Below are 15,222 nucleotides of genomic sequence, written 5' to 3' on the forward strand. Positions count from 1 at the left end.
GAAGTCATAAGTTTCTTACAAATCACAGGTTTCATACATCCCAGGATCTTTTTAAGACTATGTTCTATAAGACCCTCAGGTGATAGTTTTGCTCATTAAAGTCGCAGAAGCATTGCACTGGGATGTGTAGGTAGAATCCTTTCTCCAGATGAAGGATTAATGTGTCTTTAAAATGTGTCCTTCAATGTCCTTTAAAATACTTTGTTCTTCTTCTTTCGTCTTTTAGAGATATTCTGTTTTATATTTTGCTGTTCCAGAAAACATCAGTGTGGTCCTTTTTTTCACAGTGGTTCTGTGACAGCATTTTTCTTTTGCATATGAAATTATTGAAATTTGTTTACATTCATTGCAATTTTTTCCAACTTAAACCTGAAATGCCTTGTTTAAGTTACATGCTTAGCATAATTGACTTAAATTTTTTATTGTGATAAAACATATATAACATAAAATCTACCATTTTAAGACCTCAATCTCCCTAAATTGATCTACAGCTTGAATGCAGGTTTTTTTTTTTTTTTTGGTAGAAAGTGACAAGCAGATTCTAGGTTTTCTTTAAATGTTTATTTATTTATTTTTGAGAGAGAGCAAGCAAGAGAGAGTGGGGGAGGGGCAGAGGGAGATTGAGAGAAAGAGAGAGAATCCCAAACAAACCGTGAGATCATGAGCTGAGCTGAAATCAAAAGTCTGATGCTTAACTGACTGAGCCATCCAGGCACCCCAGACAAACAGATTCTAAAGTTTATATGGTTACATAAATGACCTAGAATATATAAAGCCGTTGTGAAGAAGGAGAATAATGTTAGAGGAGTTGCATTATCTCACTTAATGACTAAAGGTAAAGTTACAATAATCACAACAGTGTGATATCAACATAAGAATAGGTTAGTAGATCAGTGTAACAGAATAGGGGGTATAGAAACAGAACCACTCTAATATGGACATTTGGTTTTTGATGAAAATACCAAAGCAATCCAGTGTGGGGATGGGAGGTGGGGGAGAAATTCCTTTCTACAAATGGTTCTGGAATAACTGAATATTTATATGGGAAAAAATAAACCTTGATCACTACCTCAAATCATACATAAAAGCTAAATCAATACGGATCTGACTAAAGTAAAGTGGAAACTGCAGTGGTTTAGAGAAAAATAGAGAGGACTATCTTTGTGATTCAGAACACGAGCAGAGTTTTTTTAGGTCACAGAAAGCAATGACCATGAAAAATTGACAAATTAGACTTCATCAAAAATTTAAAACTTCGCTCACAACACACACTATTTAGAAAACAAATAGGCTAGCCACAGATGGGGGAAAATATTCACAAAACCTAAAAATGACAAATGGTTGGTATTCAGGATATATAAAGAACACCCACAGCTCAATAATAAAAAGACAACTCAATAAAATATTTTTGGATTTGGATAGCCACTTCACAAAAGTAGACATGCAAATGGCTGATATGTGTACAATAAAGGGCTTAATATCATTTGTCATCTGAGAAATGCAAATTAAAATGACAATGACTGATCATCAGTTTTGGTGAGGGTGTGGAGTAGTCCTACCTCTCACTCATCGTTGACGTGAGTAAAAAATGGTACAACCACTATGGGAAAATGCCTGGCAGTTTTTAAAAATAAAACTAAACACACACCTGCACCATGACTCACAAATTCCACTCGTAGGCATTTGTCCATGAGAAATGGAAACATGTTTACAAGCAGTTTTTGTATGGCAGGTGTATGCACAATAGCCTCACCCTGGAAGTGGCCTAGGTGTCTATTAACAGTAAGATGGATGAACAGACTGCCATATTTATACACTGGAATACCAGTGACCAATAGTGAGCAACAAAGTATTGATTCATGCAACAAAATGCAAGAACTTTAACACTTAACACAAGTGAAAGAAGACTTACAAAAAAGAATACATAAAGTTCCAGGGTCATTTAAATGAAATTCTGGAACAGGGAAAACTAATCAGGAGCGGGAAAAATCAGAACCATGGTTGACTCTGGGGAGGTGGTGATGGGACAGTTGAGTGGAAAGGGGTGTGGGGAACTTTTTGAGGTGATGGTGGTGTCCTATATCTAGATAGGGACTTGGGTTTCACCGATGTATTCATTTATCATAACTCAGTGAATGTACAGTTAAGAGTTTTGCACTTGTATATAAATTTTACACCAAAAGAAAAAAAAACTAAACGTTGAACTGCAGTTAATTATATGCATGTTAAAGATGTAGGGGACAGTAACTGATATCTGCAATTTATTTTGAAATGTATAAAAAATCAGATTAGTGGATAGAGAAGTGAGTATATGGATAATTATGTGATATAAGTGGAGTAAAATGTTAATGATAAACTCTACATAGAGCATGTACAGATATTCACTGTAAAATTTGAAATTTTTATAATAAAATGTTAGGGGGAAAGAGCAATGAAAGAAGCAAGGAACACAACATTTGGGGCGTTGACTCCTTGATTTCTTTCCTTTGATGAAATGCTGATGGGGGCACCTGGGTGGCGCAGTCGGTTGAGCGTCCGACTTCAGCCAGGTCACGATCTCGCGGTCCGGGAGTTCGAGCCCCGCGTCGGGCTCTGGGCTGATGGCTCAGAGCCTGGAGCCTGTTTCCGACTCTGTGTCTCCCTCTCTCTCTGCCCCTCCCCCGTTCATGCTCTGTCTCTCTCTGTCCCAAAAATAAATAAACGTTGAAAAAAAAAATCATTTAGAAATGCTGATGTTCTTATTAAGATTGAAGATTACCCATGTTGTTTGAGAGGATGCTTGAAGATACTTTATCTCCATTAGCTAAATCAGAGTCTTCAGCTTCTTTGTGGAGACATGACTTGTGATGTAAGTCTCCAGCTTGCGCCCTAGCTGTTGTCCTTGATGGGTTGGTTGCGCTGTTTCCAAACTGCTTGTCTCCTCCACATACATGCACCACACAAAGCTAAGACATGGGATCAAGAAATAGAGCACCTATGGCTACATTTCGTCCTGCAACAAGTTCCACAATATGATAGAAAAGATCGCAAACGAGCAACATATCCTCTCCTTCCGGAATCCACAATAGCATGAAAAATAAGAAAAAGTGTCATTAACAGACCAGGGATTTCAGAAAGTGATTCCAGAAAGATAGAAAGTGGAAACATATCCATGCAGGAGAACATAGCTATGATGGATGGAATGATTTGGAAGTACTCCAAGAAACAACAAATAAAAGAATTAACTGTGGGGCTGTGTCCAAACCTATAAAACCTTATTCGGAGTTTATAAAAGACGACTATATGGAGAGACATGATGTGTTTCCAGACTCAATATATAAATATACCATTTACTCAAAACCAACCTGTAAATTCAATGCAATAGCCATCGGAATTTCTAGAAGATTTTTGGGGTGCCTGAATGATTCATTCGGTTAAGTGTCTGACTCTTGGTTTCTGCTCAGGTCATGATCTCATGGTTCATGAGTTCGAGACCCTCATCGGGCTCTGCGCTAATAGTACTGAGCCTTCTTGGGATTCTCTCTCTGCCTGTCCGCTTCTCATTCTCTCTCTCTCTCTCTCTCTCTCTCTCTCTCTCTCTCTCTCTCTCTCTCTTCCTCTCTCTCAAAAATACATAAAGTAAAAAAAAATTCCTAGGAGATTTTTTAATGAAGATTGACAGACTGATTCTAAAGTTCTTATCAATAAAAGACTACAGGAGGATAGACACTTAGTTTAGAAGAGATGAATAATTATGGGGGAAATTTGTCTTAGAAGATAGCAAAACATTCTCTGATAGAGAATCTAGAAGCACAGTCATGTAGATGTTTAGATTTGGTTTATAGTAATATTGGCATTTTTAATTGAAAGGAAACAGGGGTGTTACATAAATGATGTTGGGACAGTTTGCTCTTCATTTGGCAAAAAAATGTAACCTGGCCTATGTCACGTACAGAGGGACATAGAGAGTCTTGACAAGGAAGGGGAGTGGGGGGTTGCTGCCATAGCAGGGCCAGTTGGCTTGGTGAGCTGCAAGGCAATGCTTCAAGATAAAGTTGGAAGTTCCTGGTAGAATACACATACCCTATAGCAAGGTATGCCTGTCAGAAACCAAGCTGTCTTAGCTCAGGCTGCTATAATAAGTGTACCACAGAACAGGTACATACTCTTTAAACAGTAGAGAGTTATTTCTGGAGACTGGGAAGTCCAAGATCAAGGTGCTGGAAGATCCAATATCTGGTGAGAGCCTACTTTCCGGTTTGCAAATGGCTGCCTTCTCGTTGTGTCCTCACGTAGTGGAGAGAGATCATCTCTCTTATAAGGGCACTGTTCCCATCATCAGGGCTCCACCCTCACAATCTAATTACCTCTTGAAGGCTTCATCTTCAAATACCATCATACTGGAGATGAGGCTTCAGCATATGCATTTTGGAAGGGACACCAGCATTCAGTCCATGGCACTAGCTAACCTGGCTGTCTCCCATTCGGTGTAGTTCCGGTAATGACAGAATGAGAACTATCTGCCATAAGCTCTGAGCTGGGCCTGGGGACGTTCAGATGGCCAATCAGCCAGCATGTAGGACAGCCAGATTATTATCCTGCAGGGCAAGCATTTGCAGAGATGGCCATATTCTCATATGTTATTGATTTTATTTTTACTTCTGGGGTTTACTATTTTAAGGATTGGTTTGGGGTGTGTGAAGTTTAAATTAGGGTGGCCAGTTCCCTAGGATGTGGCATTGGGGTAAAGACCCGGAAGAAGCCGGAGAATGAGGCAGGCATCTGTTTGGGGGAGGGTATTCCAGGCAGAGGGGATGGCAGGGCAGCGGCCCTGAGAGGGAGCGGGACACCCATGTGGCTGGAGGGGAGCAAGCCGGAACAGACAGGTCAGAGAAGTAACAGAGGCCAGATCATGTTGGCCTTTGGCAGGAAAATCCCTTCAGAGACTTCCCAGAAGTGTGGCCAGCGAGTAGACTAAGTGTCTCCATGTGCTTGAGGTTCACCGAAATGGAAGCCAGCAACAGTGTTGTAGATGTGGTTGAGGAATTGAGAGGAGAGATGGGGTTTACTTGAAGATTGAAGTGTCTTAGAAGAGTTATGTTTAGAGGATTTAGATTATTGTCAGTTATCAGAGCCTGGGGGTTTCTAGGTGAGTGTTCCGTAGAAAGCCAAAGGAAGGGGTCAGTGGGGTAGAGGTCGGCTTATCTCCTGCATAGATCTCATTGGCACCCACCTCACTCTTTAGCTTGAGGTTTTCTCATCTTGTGTTGCATGTCAGGCAAATGCAAATTCAGGCACCCATTCTTCCCAGTGAGGCAGCTTCCCCAGCACCTCCTATATAGAAATTACAGAACCACCACTGGCCTTGGTCCAACCGTGGACATAGCGTTCGTGGGTAAAGTGGTGTGTCATTGCTCTCGGGAAGGTGAAGGTCCTAGAGGACACCCGAGATTTGGAGGTAAACTACAGGCATCTTCCCATCTGCGGGGGATTTGTGGCTCTCTTTTGGTCATTTGTTGCTGTTCTTTGTGTCCTAAAAATAACGGCACCCGTGGCAGGTGTCTTAAAAATATGGCACCCGTGGGATGCCTGGGTGGCTCAGTCGGTTGAGCGTCCAACTTCGGCTCAGGTCATGATCTCGCGGTTTGTGAGTTTGAGCTCGAGCTCTGCATCGGGCTCTGTGCTTATATGTCAGAGCCTGGAGCCTGCTGCTGATTCTGTGTCTCCCTCTCTCTCTGCCCCTCCACCGCTTATGCTCTGTCTCTCTCAAAAATAAATAAACATTAAAAAATAAATTTAAAAAATATGGCACCCGTGGCAGGTGCTTTATTAACCGAAATTTGTGGTAGAAGGGAGAGGTGGGGCTGCCCACTTCAGAGAAATTTTCCTTCTTCAATGGGGAAAAATTGGGGAACCAGATTAACCTCACATCCTGGCTATTATAAGTCACAGTGCAAGCAGCAGAGTTAGAAGGTTAATCGGCTTTTGATTAAAGGGAGGCGGACTGCAGCTGTTTCATATTTGCCTAAATGTTTATGCATGTAAATGTTAAGTCAGAGAAGTGGCCAGTGTGGTTTTAGACCTCGGTGTTAAAGTGAATTCAGATTTTAGCCCACAGGACAAGGAGTGGTAGTAAATAAAAATCTGTAATTAATAAAACCATCTAAAATGGGAAAGAGGATTCAGAAAAGGGTCTTTGTTCTCCGCTCTGATTTTACGCAGACTTCTTTTGGGTCAAAGCGTGTTATATTGGTTTTTTTCCTTTTAACATTCCTATTACGTCCCTTTTCATTAATGAAATGGCACTGTCCTTCTGATTGTTTCCAAATTAGAGATCAAGACATTGAGTTGGTCTGTGCTGTATAGTTCTTGGAAACTGGTGATACATGTTGGGCAACTTGATTTGTGACAATAACAAGGATTAACCATGACATGTAAAAATCCGCCTACTATTGTATTTTAAAATGGGCTCTGTGTAGGAGACTTGCACCTACGTTTTCCATTCACATAACAGAAATGTTTGGAACAGGATGTCATGACTAAAGCACAGATAAAATTGGGATATTGAGAGAAGAGAATCTGTATGCGTTGTTTCTTCCGAAGTTGGGAAAGATGAAGATACGCACCTGACCCTTTAGTCCTTGGGATAAACCTAAGGGTGGTTAGTTCTTCTGATTGAGCGAGGAAGAAGAGGGCTCTTGAGTTTTTCTCACTGAAATGTCAGGTGTTTCACTGAGCAAATTCTGTGCCAGAGGGGAAAACCTGGGCTGTCTAGTTCATGGAACTTACCTGTATTTCTTCTTCCAATGGAAAAAAAAAAAAAAAATCCAGAGCCACCTGTCAGCCAGTGCCCTGTGGCAGATCTTAGAGACTCAAGGTCAAGATGAACACTTATTTTTTTGACTCTGAAATTGCAATTGTACGTGACCATGATTTCATTGGATGAACAGCACAAAGTAAGGACTTTTCTGGTACTCTTCCTTCTAAGTTTCTTTTGTTTCTTTCTAGCATAATACAGCTGGCGTGAACTGTGAAATCTGTGCTAAGGGTTATTACCGCCCTTACGGTGTTCCAGTGGATGCCCCGCATGGCTGCATCCGTAAGTTTCATTTCGATTCGGTGCGTCTTAGAGTGTTGGTACTGTACCACTTTGGCGTGGTCACCGGGCTAAACTCTGATGGGCTAGTAGCTCCCTTCCCTCCCTCTTTTTTCACATTGTTGATTCTACTCCTTCTAGCTGTGTGACCTCAGCTGGCTACATAATCTCCCTGAGCCTCAGATTTCTTATATATAAATGGGACTGATAATACAGGCATACCTTGGAGATATTACGGGTTCAAGTCTAGACCACCATGAGAAAGTGATTATTGCAGTAAAGCGACTATTGCAATACAGCGGGTTGAATGAATGTTTTGGTCTCCCAGTGTCTATCAAAGTTATGTTTACACGATACCATAGCCATAGCCTATTCGGTGTGCAATAGCATCATGTCTAAAAAAAAAAGTACATACCTTAATGAAAAAATACTTTGTTGCTAAAAAGTGTTAAGCATCACCTGAGCTTTCAGCTAGTTGTAATCACTGACCACAGTAATAATGAAAAAGTTTGAAATGTTGGGAGAATTCTCAAAATGTAACAGGGACACAAAGCAAGCAAATGCTGTTGGAAAAAGTGTGCTGATCGACTTGCTCAATGCAGGGTGGCCACAAACTGTCAATTTCTAAAAAAAAAAAAAAAACATAGTATCTGTGAAGCACAATAAAACGAGGTATGCCTGGGTGTTCCCTAAGATAGAATGAAATGCCATCAGAAGCACCTAGAAAGACACAAAGTGTTGGGCTCGTCATGTTACTAGCCCTGTAACCAATGTTCCTCCATTTTCCTCATGTTTCTGCGAGCTCCAATAGTTTCAAATTTTTGTCTGAATTAGCATCAAGACAACATAGTCATGATTTCAAGGATCTAATAATAGTCATCGTATCCAAAATAGCTATGATTTATTGAGCACTCATTATATGCAAGGGGTTGTGAAATACTTCCACAAATGTCTGATGCAACCAACTCACATTGTATTATTATTTTCATTTTTAGATCTGGAGAAACCGAAGGCTCTGAGTAGTTAAATATTTGAGCCCAGGTGGCAAAACCCGCTAACTGGTAGTTCGAGGATACAGGTCCTATCTGTCTGGTGCCTCTGTGCCTTTTCACATCCGTGATACAGATAGATGCCCTGGGTTTTCCCTGGGGAACTGTCAGACACAGGTCAGACTGGACTTTGCCCTCCATGTGTAATCTGTTTTATGTTTGGTGGCTGTCACAGTTGGAAAGCAGTTCCAGGCCTGAAGTTGGCCGCTGTGCCCACTGTACCCCCAGATTCATTCTTCGTATCACTAACATTTGAGGGCATCCAAGTCCAAAGAATGTGTGGACTCCGATTTGCCCCTCTGTTGGGCATTCGTCCTTGTTAAAAGAGTGCTCCTGTCTTCCCTCCCTCTCCCACATCGTCCCACGAAGTCTGTCCATCCCTTTTCTTGTGCCCACGAAGAACAGGCTTTAGCAAAGGAGACCAGGACACCGTGAATGCAGACGTACGTGCTCTGGAATCTCAGAGCAATCTCCATCACTGTTCCAGCCTCTTTCTTCATCACTGAAGTGGTCTCGCAGAGATATTATAGGCTAACGTAAAGAATCCACAGGACATGTACATCTTAAGCAAGTTAAGCAGAGGACACCAGGAGAAGCCAGGCTGGGGGATGCTTGATGCCCATGGCTTCCCTAGTTTCCCAGTTCCTCACGGGACATGTACTTAGCTGGGTTATGACAGTATTTTTGCTGTCTAAGGTCAGGACTTTCCAGGTCAAGGAAAGGTCCCAAGTGAGGAGCTACCAAGCCTCTTATAGCCCAGGTATGTCTGTCTGGAATGCAAACCTAGTAGTCGTGTTGGTTGCAAAACTGCCTTTAGTAAGTCCTATCATTCGGGTTATGGGTACAGTCTTGTTGTGCTGTCCACATGTGAGATGTCGATGTCCAGGCATCCCACACTTGTGACTGCATCACACCTGCATAATGATGACCACCTTGGACATTCACAGTTGGCTCGTGGCCAGGAGGGGCTGTGTCCAATAGACCTACCAGGGGCTACAGCACACGTCCACCCAGCCCCCTCTGATTGTAATCTGTGCAGACCTTTCTTCTTCTGCAGTGAGCTGGGCAGTGCTCAGTGTAATATACTATGTTCCGGAGAACTCAGAAGCCTATCTGAGTTCTCTGGGGGCCCCTGGGGTTTGATCATTGCAAACTATTGACGAGGTATGAAGTAGAAAACAGGCTGTGCCCTTTCAAGAATAACCATGGACCGATAGTAGAGCATTAAACATCGCCTGAGAAGTCCTGGGGACATAGCTACCATATTAAGTGCAGTGAAGGGAAGGACTGATCTCTGAACCCTGATGTTTCTCGTAGCTTGCAGCTGTAACCCCGAACACGCAGATGACTGTGAGCCGGGCTCAGGCCGCTGCAAGTGCAAACCGAATTTCCGCGGAGACAACTGTGAGGAATGTGCGGTTGGGTACTATAATTTCCCGTTTTGCTTGAGTAAGTAGCGGCTGCAGAAGGAGAGGCCTCCTTTCTTGGCACATAGCTGGGCCTTGTGCATTAATTCCCGAGAGCACCGCAGGCGGTGGGGGGCTCACCACAGAAATGGGGCCAGGTATGCTGTGTTTACATGGAAGTGTTGCCAAAAGTTCAGAACATAAAGTTTATATGAGTACATTTTATAGTCAGTTGTTTATGTCTGGTGATTACGTTAGGTTGTACCATAGTATTGTCATCCCAGTAGGTCAGAGAAATCAAATATTGGCAATTTCAATTTAACAGTGATCCATGCGTGTGATTTTTGTTCAAAAAAAACCTGGAAGAAATGTCAAGGGTACCAGATGTTCATTTGCATACGCATTGTTTTGGGTGGCAGGGGGATATGTTTCCCCTTTCCCCCACTGTGTGATAGGCCAAGTTATCGTGGGCTCCACCCCTCCCCACTGCAGTGATCTGAGTGTCTCAGCATCTCAGAGAGAAAAAGTATGTATCTTGTAGAAACACTATAGAACAGGAAGCAGGAGAGTCTGAAACCAACTCTGCAAATTGTTACAAGAGCCATGGTTCTGTTTGTTCTGCAAAAGTGTAAACACTGCACTGTCCTGTTAGGACAAAGAAACACTGTCTCAACCCCCCCCCCCCCCATTACTGCATTGGTTCTTGCTTTCCCAGCTCTGCGTGGCAGGAAAAGCGGACCGAGTTGTGGGGACATGGGGGCAGGGCACATGTGAATGGGACTATATGTCCTGGCTCACACCTGCTGTCCCAGGGGAATTCTGAACCTAGCATCCCCTCCTACCATTGAGTATCCTGATTTGGAGGATGAGAGCCCTTTGAGAGAGAAAGAGCACAAACAGAGGAGGGGCAGAGAGAGAGAGAGAGAGAGGAGGACACAGAATCTGAAGCAGGCTCCAGGCTCTGAGCTGTCAGCACAGAGCCTGATGTGGGGCTCGAACCCACGAGGTGTGAAATCATGACCTGAGCTGAGGTCGGCTGCTTAACTGACTGAGTCACCCAGGCTGCCTGAAAGCAATTTTTTTTTTAAGGAACAAATTTTTAAGCCCAAACATAGTAGCACTGAATTGAGGTTTAGTCAGTTTAGAATCTGTAATTATTAGATACAGGATGAGCAGAAATTGTGGTTGCCTTTTTAGTGACCAAAAAACAAAACAAAACAAAACCTTGAAACAATTTTGTGGCATAAGTCAAATTTTAGGGGGGAAAACTTGAAAAAAAAACCCAAAATCTATTTTCAATTTTACATTAAAAAACCAATAAATGTTAGAGAAACCAAGCTCATTCTTGCTTAGACTGAGACATAGCTATTGCGAGCACAAAATACCATTTCAGTTCACTTAATATACAAATCAGAACGTCTGACCAGTCTGTTTTCAGTTGTTATTATTTTCAATATGGCAAGCAGTATTGCCTTTCTCTAAATTAGGCTCCACATGCTACTTTGCAGTAAGTTTGAAGGGCTTCCTTGTAGTTTGTGCAACTTAATGTTGTACTTTACTATCTCCTTAATCTTTCCCTGTCTTTTTTTAAAAACAATTTTTCTAGGAATTCCCATATTCCCTATTTCTACCCCAAGTCCGGAAGATTCAGTAGCTGGAGATATGAAAGGCAAGTACCTTCTCTTTTGCTTTAACTTCAATGGAAATGTTATGCTCCAAATTATTTTTCTACTTCCTGTGCCCACTAACTACTGTGCCCAAGCTCTAATGGTCCTTGCGGGAGCATGGTGGGTGCCTTGTGGGGCTGTCCTATTTCAGTTCCTCACCACCCATCATTCTCTGTTTTAGTCTGTCTTTTGCGTGATGCTACCTGATTAAGGAAACTAAACAGAGCTTGAAATGTAGATCACTTGCTTGCCCAAAACTTCCGGTGGCAGTCCGTTGCCTACTGTCTTAGTTGGGTTCCATGTGCAGAGACGCCGAGAAAAGATTGAAGCACAAGCAAATGATTCGGGATATGATCCCAGGAGACATCAGTAAGAGGGTGAGTCAGGGAGTGAAGGGAGCCGTTAGCAAGCAAGGTCCGCTGGTACCACCTGGAGCTCCATTCCCCTAGGCGACTCTAGGCGACAGCACAGAACTTGCTCAGCATTATCCCAGCTGAAGGGATACCTTCAGTGACTTGCCATCAATGGAAGGTTGCTTTGGGGGCATTGACTCTGGTACTTCCGGCTTGGTATGCTGGAAGGCCAAGGGGCTCCTTCAGCCAGAGGGGGTACCCCTAGGCAGAGAGTGGCAGAGGTGTGCAGGAAGCAGCCTTTGGGGTGGAGAGGTGAGTGCTGAGAGTGTGTGGGTGCTGCACCTACATAATCACTCATTCCACAAGTATTTTATGATCACCTATTATGTGTTCAGCACATTGCGTGTGCTGGAAACTTATCAGTGAAGAGAATAGGGAAAGATTCCCAGCTCTCCTATAGCTTATATTCCAGTGGAAGGACTCCTACAATAACAAAAATAATATATAAGCCACTAAATAAATAAAATCTCTCTGTGTTAGAGTATCATATGCAAGGTTGTGTGCTGCACAAAGGTGCTATTTTTAAGGCGGGGGGGGGGGGGCTTTCACATGGTAGGCATAAACTAACCCATATGAGGAATATTCTAGGTCTTGAGGTTTGATTCTGGAGCTGTGGGCAGTTTCCTATGTAAACCCATAATGGCACACGCGGGGGCATACACACTCAGAAAGGCACACCACATGTTCACGGCCCGTGACTGTGCCCCTTCTGGATCATGTTCCCATCATCCACTGAGTTTGCTTCTCACCCCCAAGGGTGCCAGTAGCAGCCTGACGGTCACATGCTCATCTCACTGGGGGGGAGGTAATGCCAGGTGGATGTGAGCACATGTGCCTCTCCTTCCGCTGGGTCCAGGGTGCGGGTGGGCAGAGAAGGGGCACTTGTGACCAGACAAGAAGATGGTCTCTGGAAAGCTCTCTCTGGCGGATTTCCATTTCTGCAACACTATAGCGGCTCAAGGGATGTGCTGGAGGTAGCCTTGGCCATGAGTGCTGTGCAGAACGTAAGTCTGGGAGAGAAGTGAGGGAATGTGAGGTTTGCAGATTTAAATAGGGTTGTCGAGGAGGGACCTTATTGAAGAGATAAGCAAGGACCTTAGGGGGTGAGCGGTGAGCTCTGCAGGTACCTGGGGACAAGCATCCAGACCCAGGAAAGAGCCAATGCAAAGTCCTTGGAGCAGGAACATGGGGGGAGGGGGTGTTCATGGAACCAAAGGGAGAGCAGAGTGTGAAAGCGGAGTGAGCACAGCAAGAGAGGTAAGGAAGGGAAGTGTTGGGGGCCAGATGGCAGGCCCTTATCACCCACTGCAAAGACTTTACCTTCTATTCTCAGAGAGGAGCCATGGACAGTTTGCATAGACAAATGTCATTGTATAAGGAACTCCACGGCGACTGGTGTTGAAAACCAGTTGTAGGAGGAGAAAAGAGGAAGCAGGGAGATGTCCTGGAAGGCTACTGTGATCATCTATGAGGGAGAGACAGTGGTGGCTCAGAACGAGGACGTGTCAGTGGTGGTGACAGGAAGTGGACAGAATGTGTCTATAATCTGAAGATAGAGACACCAGGACTCCCCAGGGGATTGCTGGCTTAGAGGTGGGATATGAGAGAAAGCGAGGCCGCTGGGGTGATTCCAAGGCTTCTGAATGGGGCAAACAGGAGGAAGAGGTGCCATTTGTTGAAGGCGGGAAAGGCTGCAGAAGACAAGGTGAAGTGCAAGGCTGGAGGGGGGGTGGTGGGGAGGTGGATGCAGTGGTGGGAACTTAGGGACGCTATGTTCTGGCCGTTCCTTCTTTTTCCTCTATGGAGTAAGAATCAAGGTCAGGAGCAGAAGGTGAGGTTGGGGAGGAAGCTTTGGGGTTGAAGAGACGGAAGGTATGTTAAGAGTCATCTCAGAATGTGGGGGAGAGAGTGGGCGTGGGGAATGTCCTAGGACTTGGGGGCAGCACAGGGGGCTGACCTGAGGCCAGGTAATGTGATCCTGTTTACCTTCCTGTTTTCCTTCCTCCTCCTGCCCTACACGTACCCAGCTCCTCTGAGCAAACCACTGGGCTCTGCGTTGTTATGAGGGGTATTGTCCAAAGCCTTCACCAGACACTTGGTCGCTTGAGGACAGCAACTATGGTTCTAGCTCCCACAGTATCTACCCTGCCCACAGCGGGCGGTATCCTGTCCACAGTGGCTGTCTGCAAACGTTTCCTTAACGTCTGTTCATTGACTAGAATGGAACTCTGCTTTTGAGCCTTGATTACACCACACATCTTGGGTTTTCTTCCACAAAAATGTTTTAGATCTCCCATTTACCATCTGTTTCCAGTAATTCCTTTGTTAGTCAATTTCTTTTTCTCCCCCACTAGACTGCTGGTAACTTCAGGAAAAGAAATTTAATTGAATTTGAAGGACTGTTCAGACATCTGTTAGAAAATATGAGGGAAGCCTTAGAATACAGCCTCAAGGAAAAGAAGGTTCAGTGAATGCAGTGAGATCTATCTGGGAATTTGAATACACAGATATTGCTTCAATTTGGTCTTTGATTATTGCATTTTATTTTATTTTTTTAAATGTTTATTTATTTATTTTTGAGAGAGAGAGAGAGAAAGAGAGGGGGATGCTGGGGAGGGGCAGGGAGAGAGGGAGACACAGAATCTGAAGCAGGCTCCAGGCTCTGAGTTGTCAGCACAGAGCCCAGTGCAGGGCTTGAACTCATAGACTGCGAGATCATGACCTCAGCTAAAGTTGGATGCTTAATTAACTGCACCACCAAGGTGCCCCTTTGATTATTGCATTTTAAAAACACCCAGTTGAGGGCTCATTCAGTTAAACGTCTGACTCTTAGTTTCGGCTCGGGTCATGATCTCTTCATTCATGAGATGGAGCCCCATGTCGGGCTCTTTGCTGACAGTGCAGAGCCTGCTTGGAATTCTCTCTCAAACGGAGGGAAGGAAGGAAGGAGGGAAGGAAGGAAGGGAGGGAGGGAGGGAGGGAGGGAGGAAGGAAGAAAGAAGGGAAGAAACATTGAATAAGAATAAAAATAAAAACACCCACTTTGGGGCCTGACTCAGCAGTGAACATTAGAAGCTCAAACATGTCAGCTCCCAGAAGATGCAGAACACTGGATAATATCGAGCATCCGAGCACCCCGGAGAGTTTGAATTCACGAAGGTCCATTGACGTTTTCATGTTTTCTAGTACAGTGGTTCTGAAACAGGGCTGTGGTTTAGAATCCCTTGCTTTTACAAAGTGGAAATTCCTCTGTAGCACTCCAGATCTTAATCTGCCTTTTCCAGGATGAAGTCCAGGCTTATCTTTTGAAGAGGTTTTCCAGATGATTCTGACGTATGTCTCTTGTTAAGAACCACTACTTTACTAAAAATCCTGCTTAATGGTTGGCAAACTTGCCTGCAAAGGGTCAGATGGTAAATGGTTTTAGATTTGTAGGTGAAGCTGCAAAAAGTCAACTTTGTTGTTGTACCGGGGAAGTGACCATAGTCAACATGTAAATGTGAGATCTTGGCTGTGTCCCAGTAAAACTTTTATTTACTAAAACAGGGATGGGTTTGGTTCTCGGGCCATAGATTACAGGTCGTGGCATTATATCAGAATTCTGGGTTTAGG

General features: G+C 43.8%; 1 protein-coding gene across 7 annotated transcripts in view; it reads left to right on the forward strand.

The window, feature by feature from the left end:
* LAMA3 (laminin subunit alpha 3) overlaps positions 1 to 15,222 on the forward strand; it is a 273,867-nt gene that overhangs the window by 87,218 nt on the left and 171,427 nt on the right. For all 7 annotated transcript variants that reach the window (XM_045041820.1, XR_006588064.1, XR_006588063.1 and 4 more), the window contains 3 exons: positions 6,988 to 7,078; positions 9,442 to 9,573; positions 11,137 to 11,199. In XM_045041820.1, the coding sequence (XP_044897755.1) occupies positions 6,988 to 7,078; positions 9,442 to 9,573; positions 11,137 to 11,199 (286 nt within the window). The remainder of the gene's footprint in view (positions 1 to 6,987; positions 7,079 to 9,441; positions 9,574 to 11,136; positions 11,200 to 15,222) is intronic.

This window comes from Felis catus, chromosome D3 (genome assembly GCF_018350175.1).
Source record: "Felis catus isolate Fca126 chromosome D3, F.catus_Fca126_mat1.0, whole genome shotgun sequence".
Taxonomy (NCBI): domain Eukaryota; kingdom Metazoa; phylum Chordata; class Mammalia; order Carnivora; family Felidae; genus Felis; species Felis catus.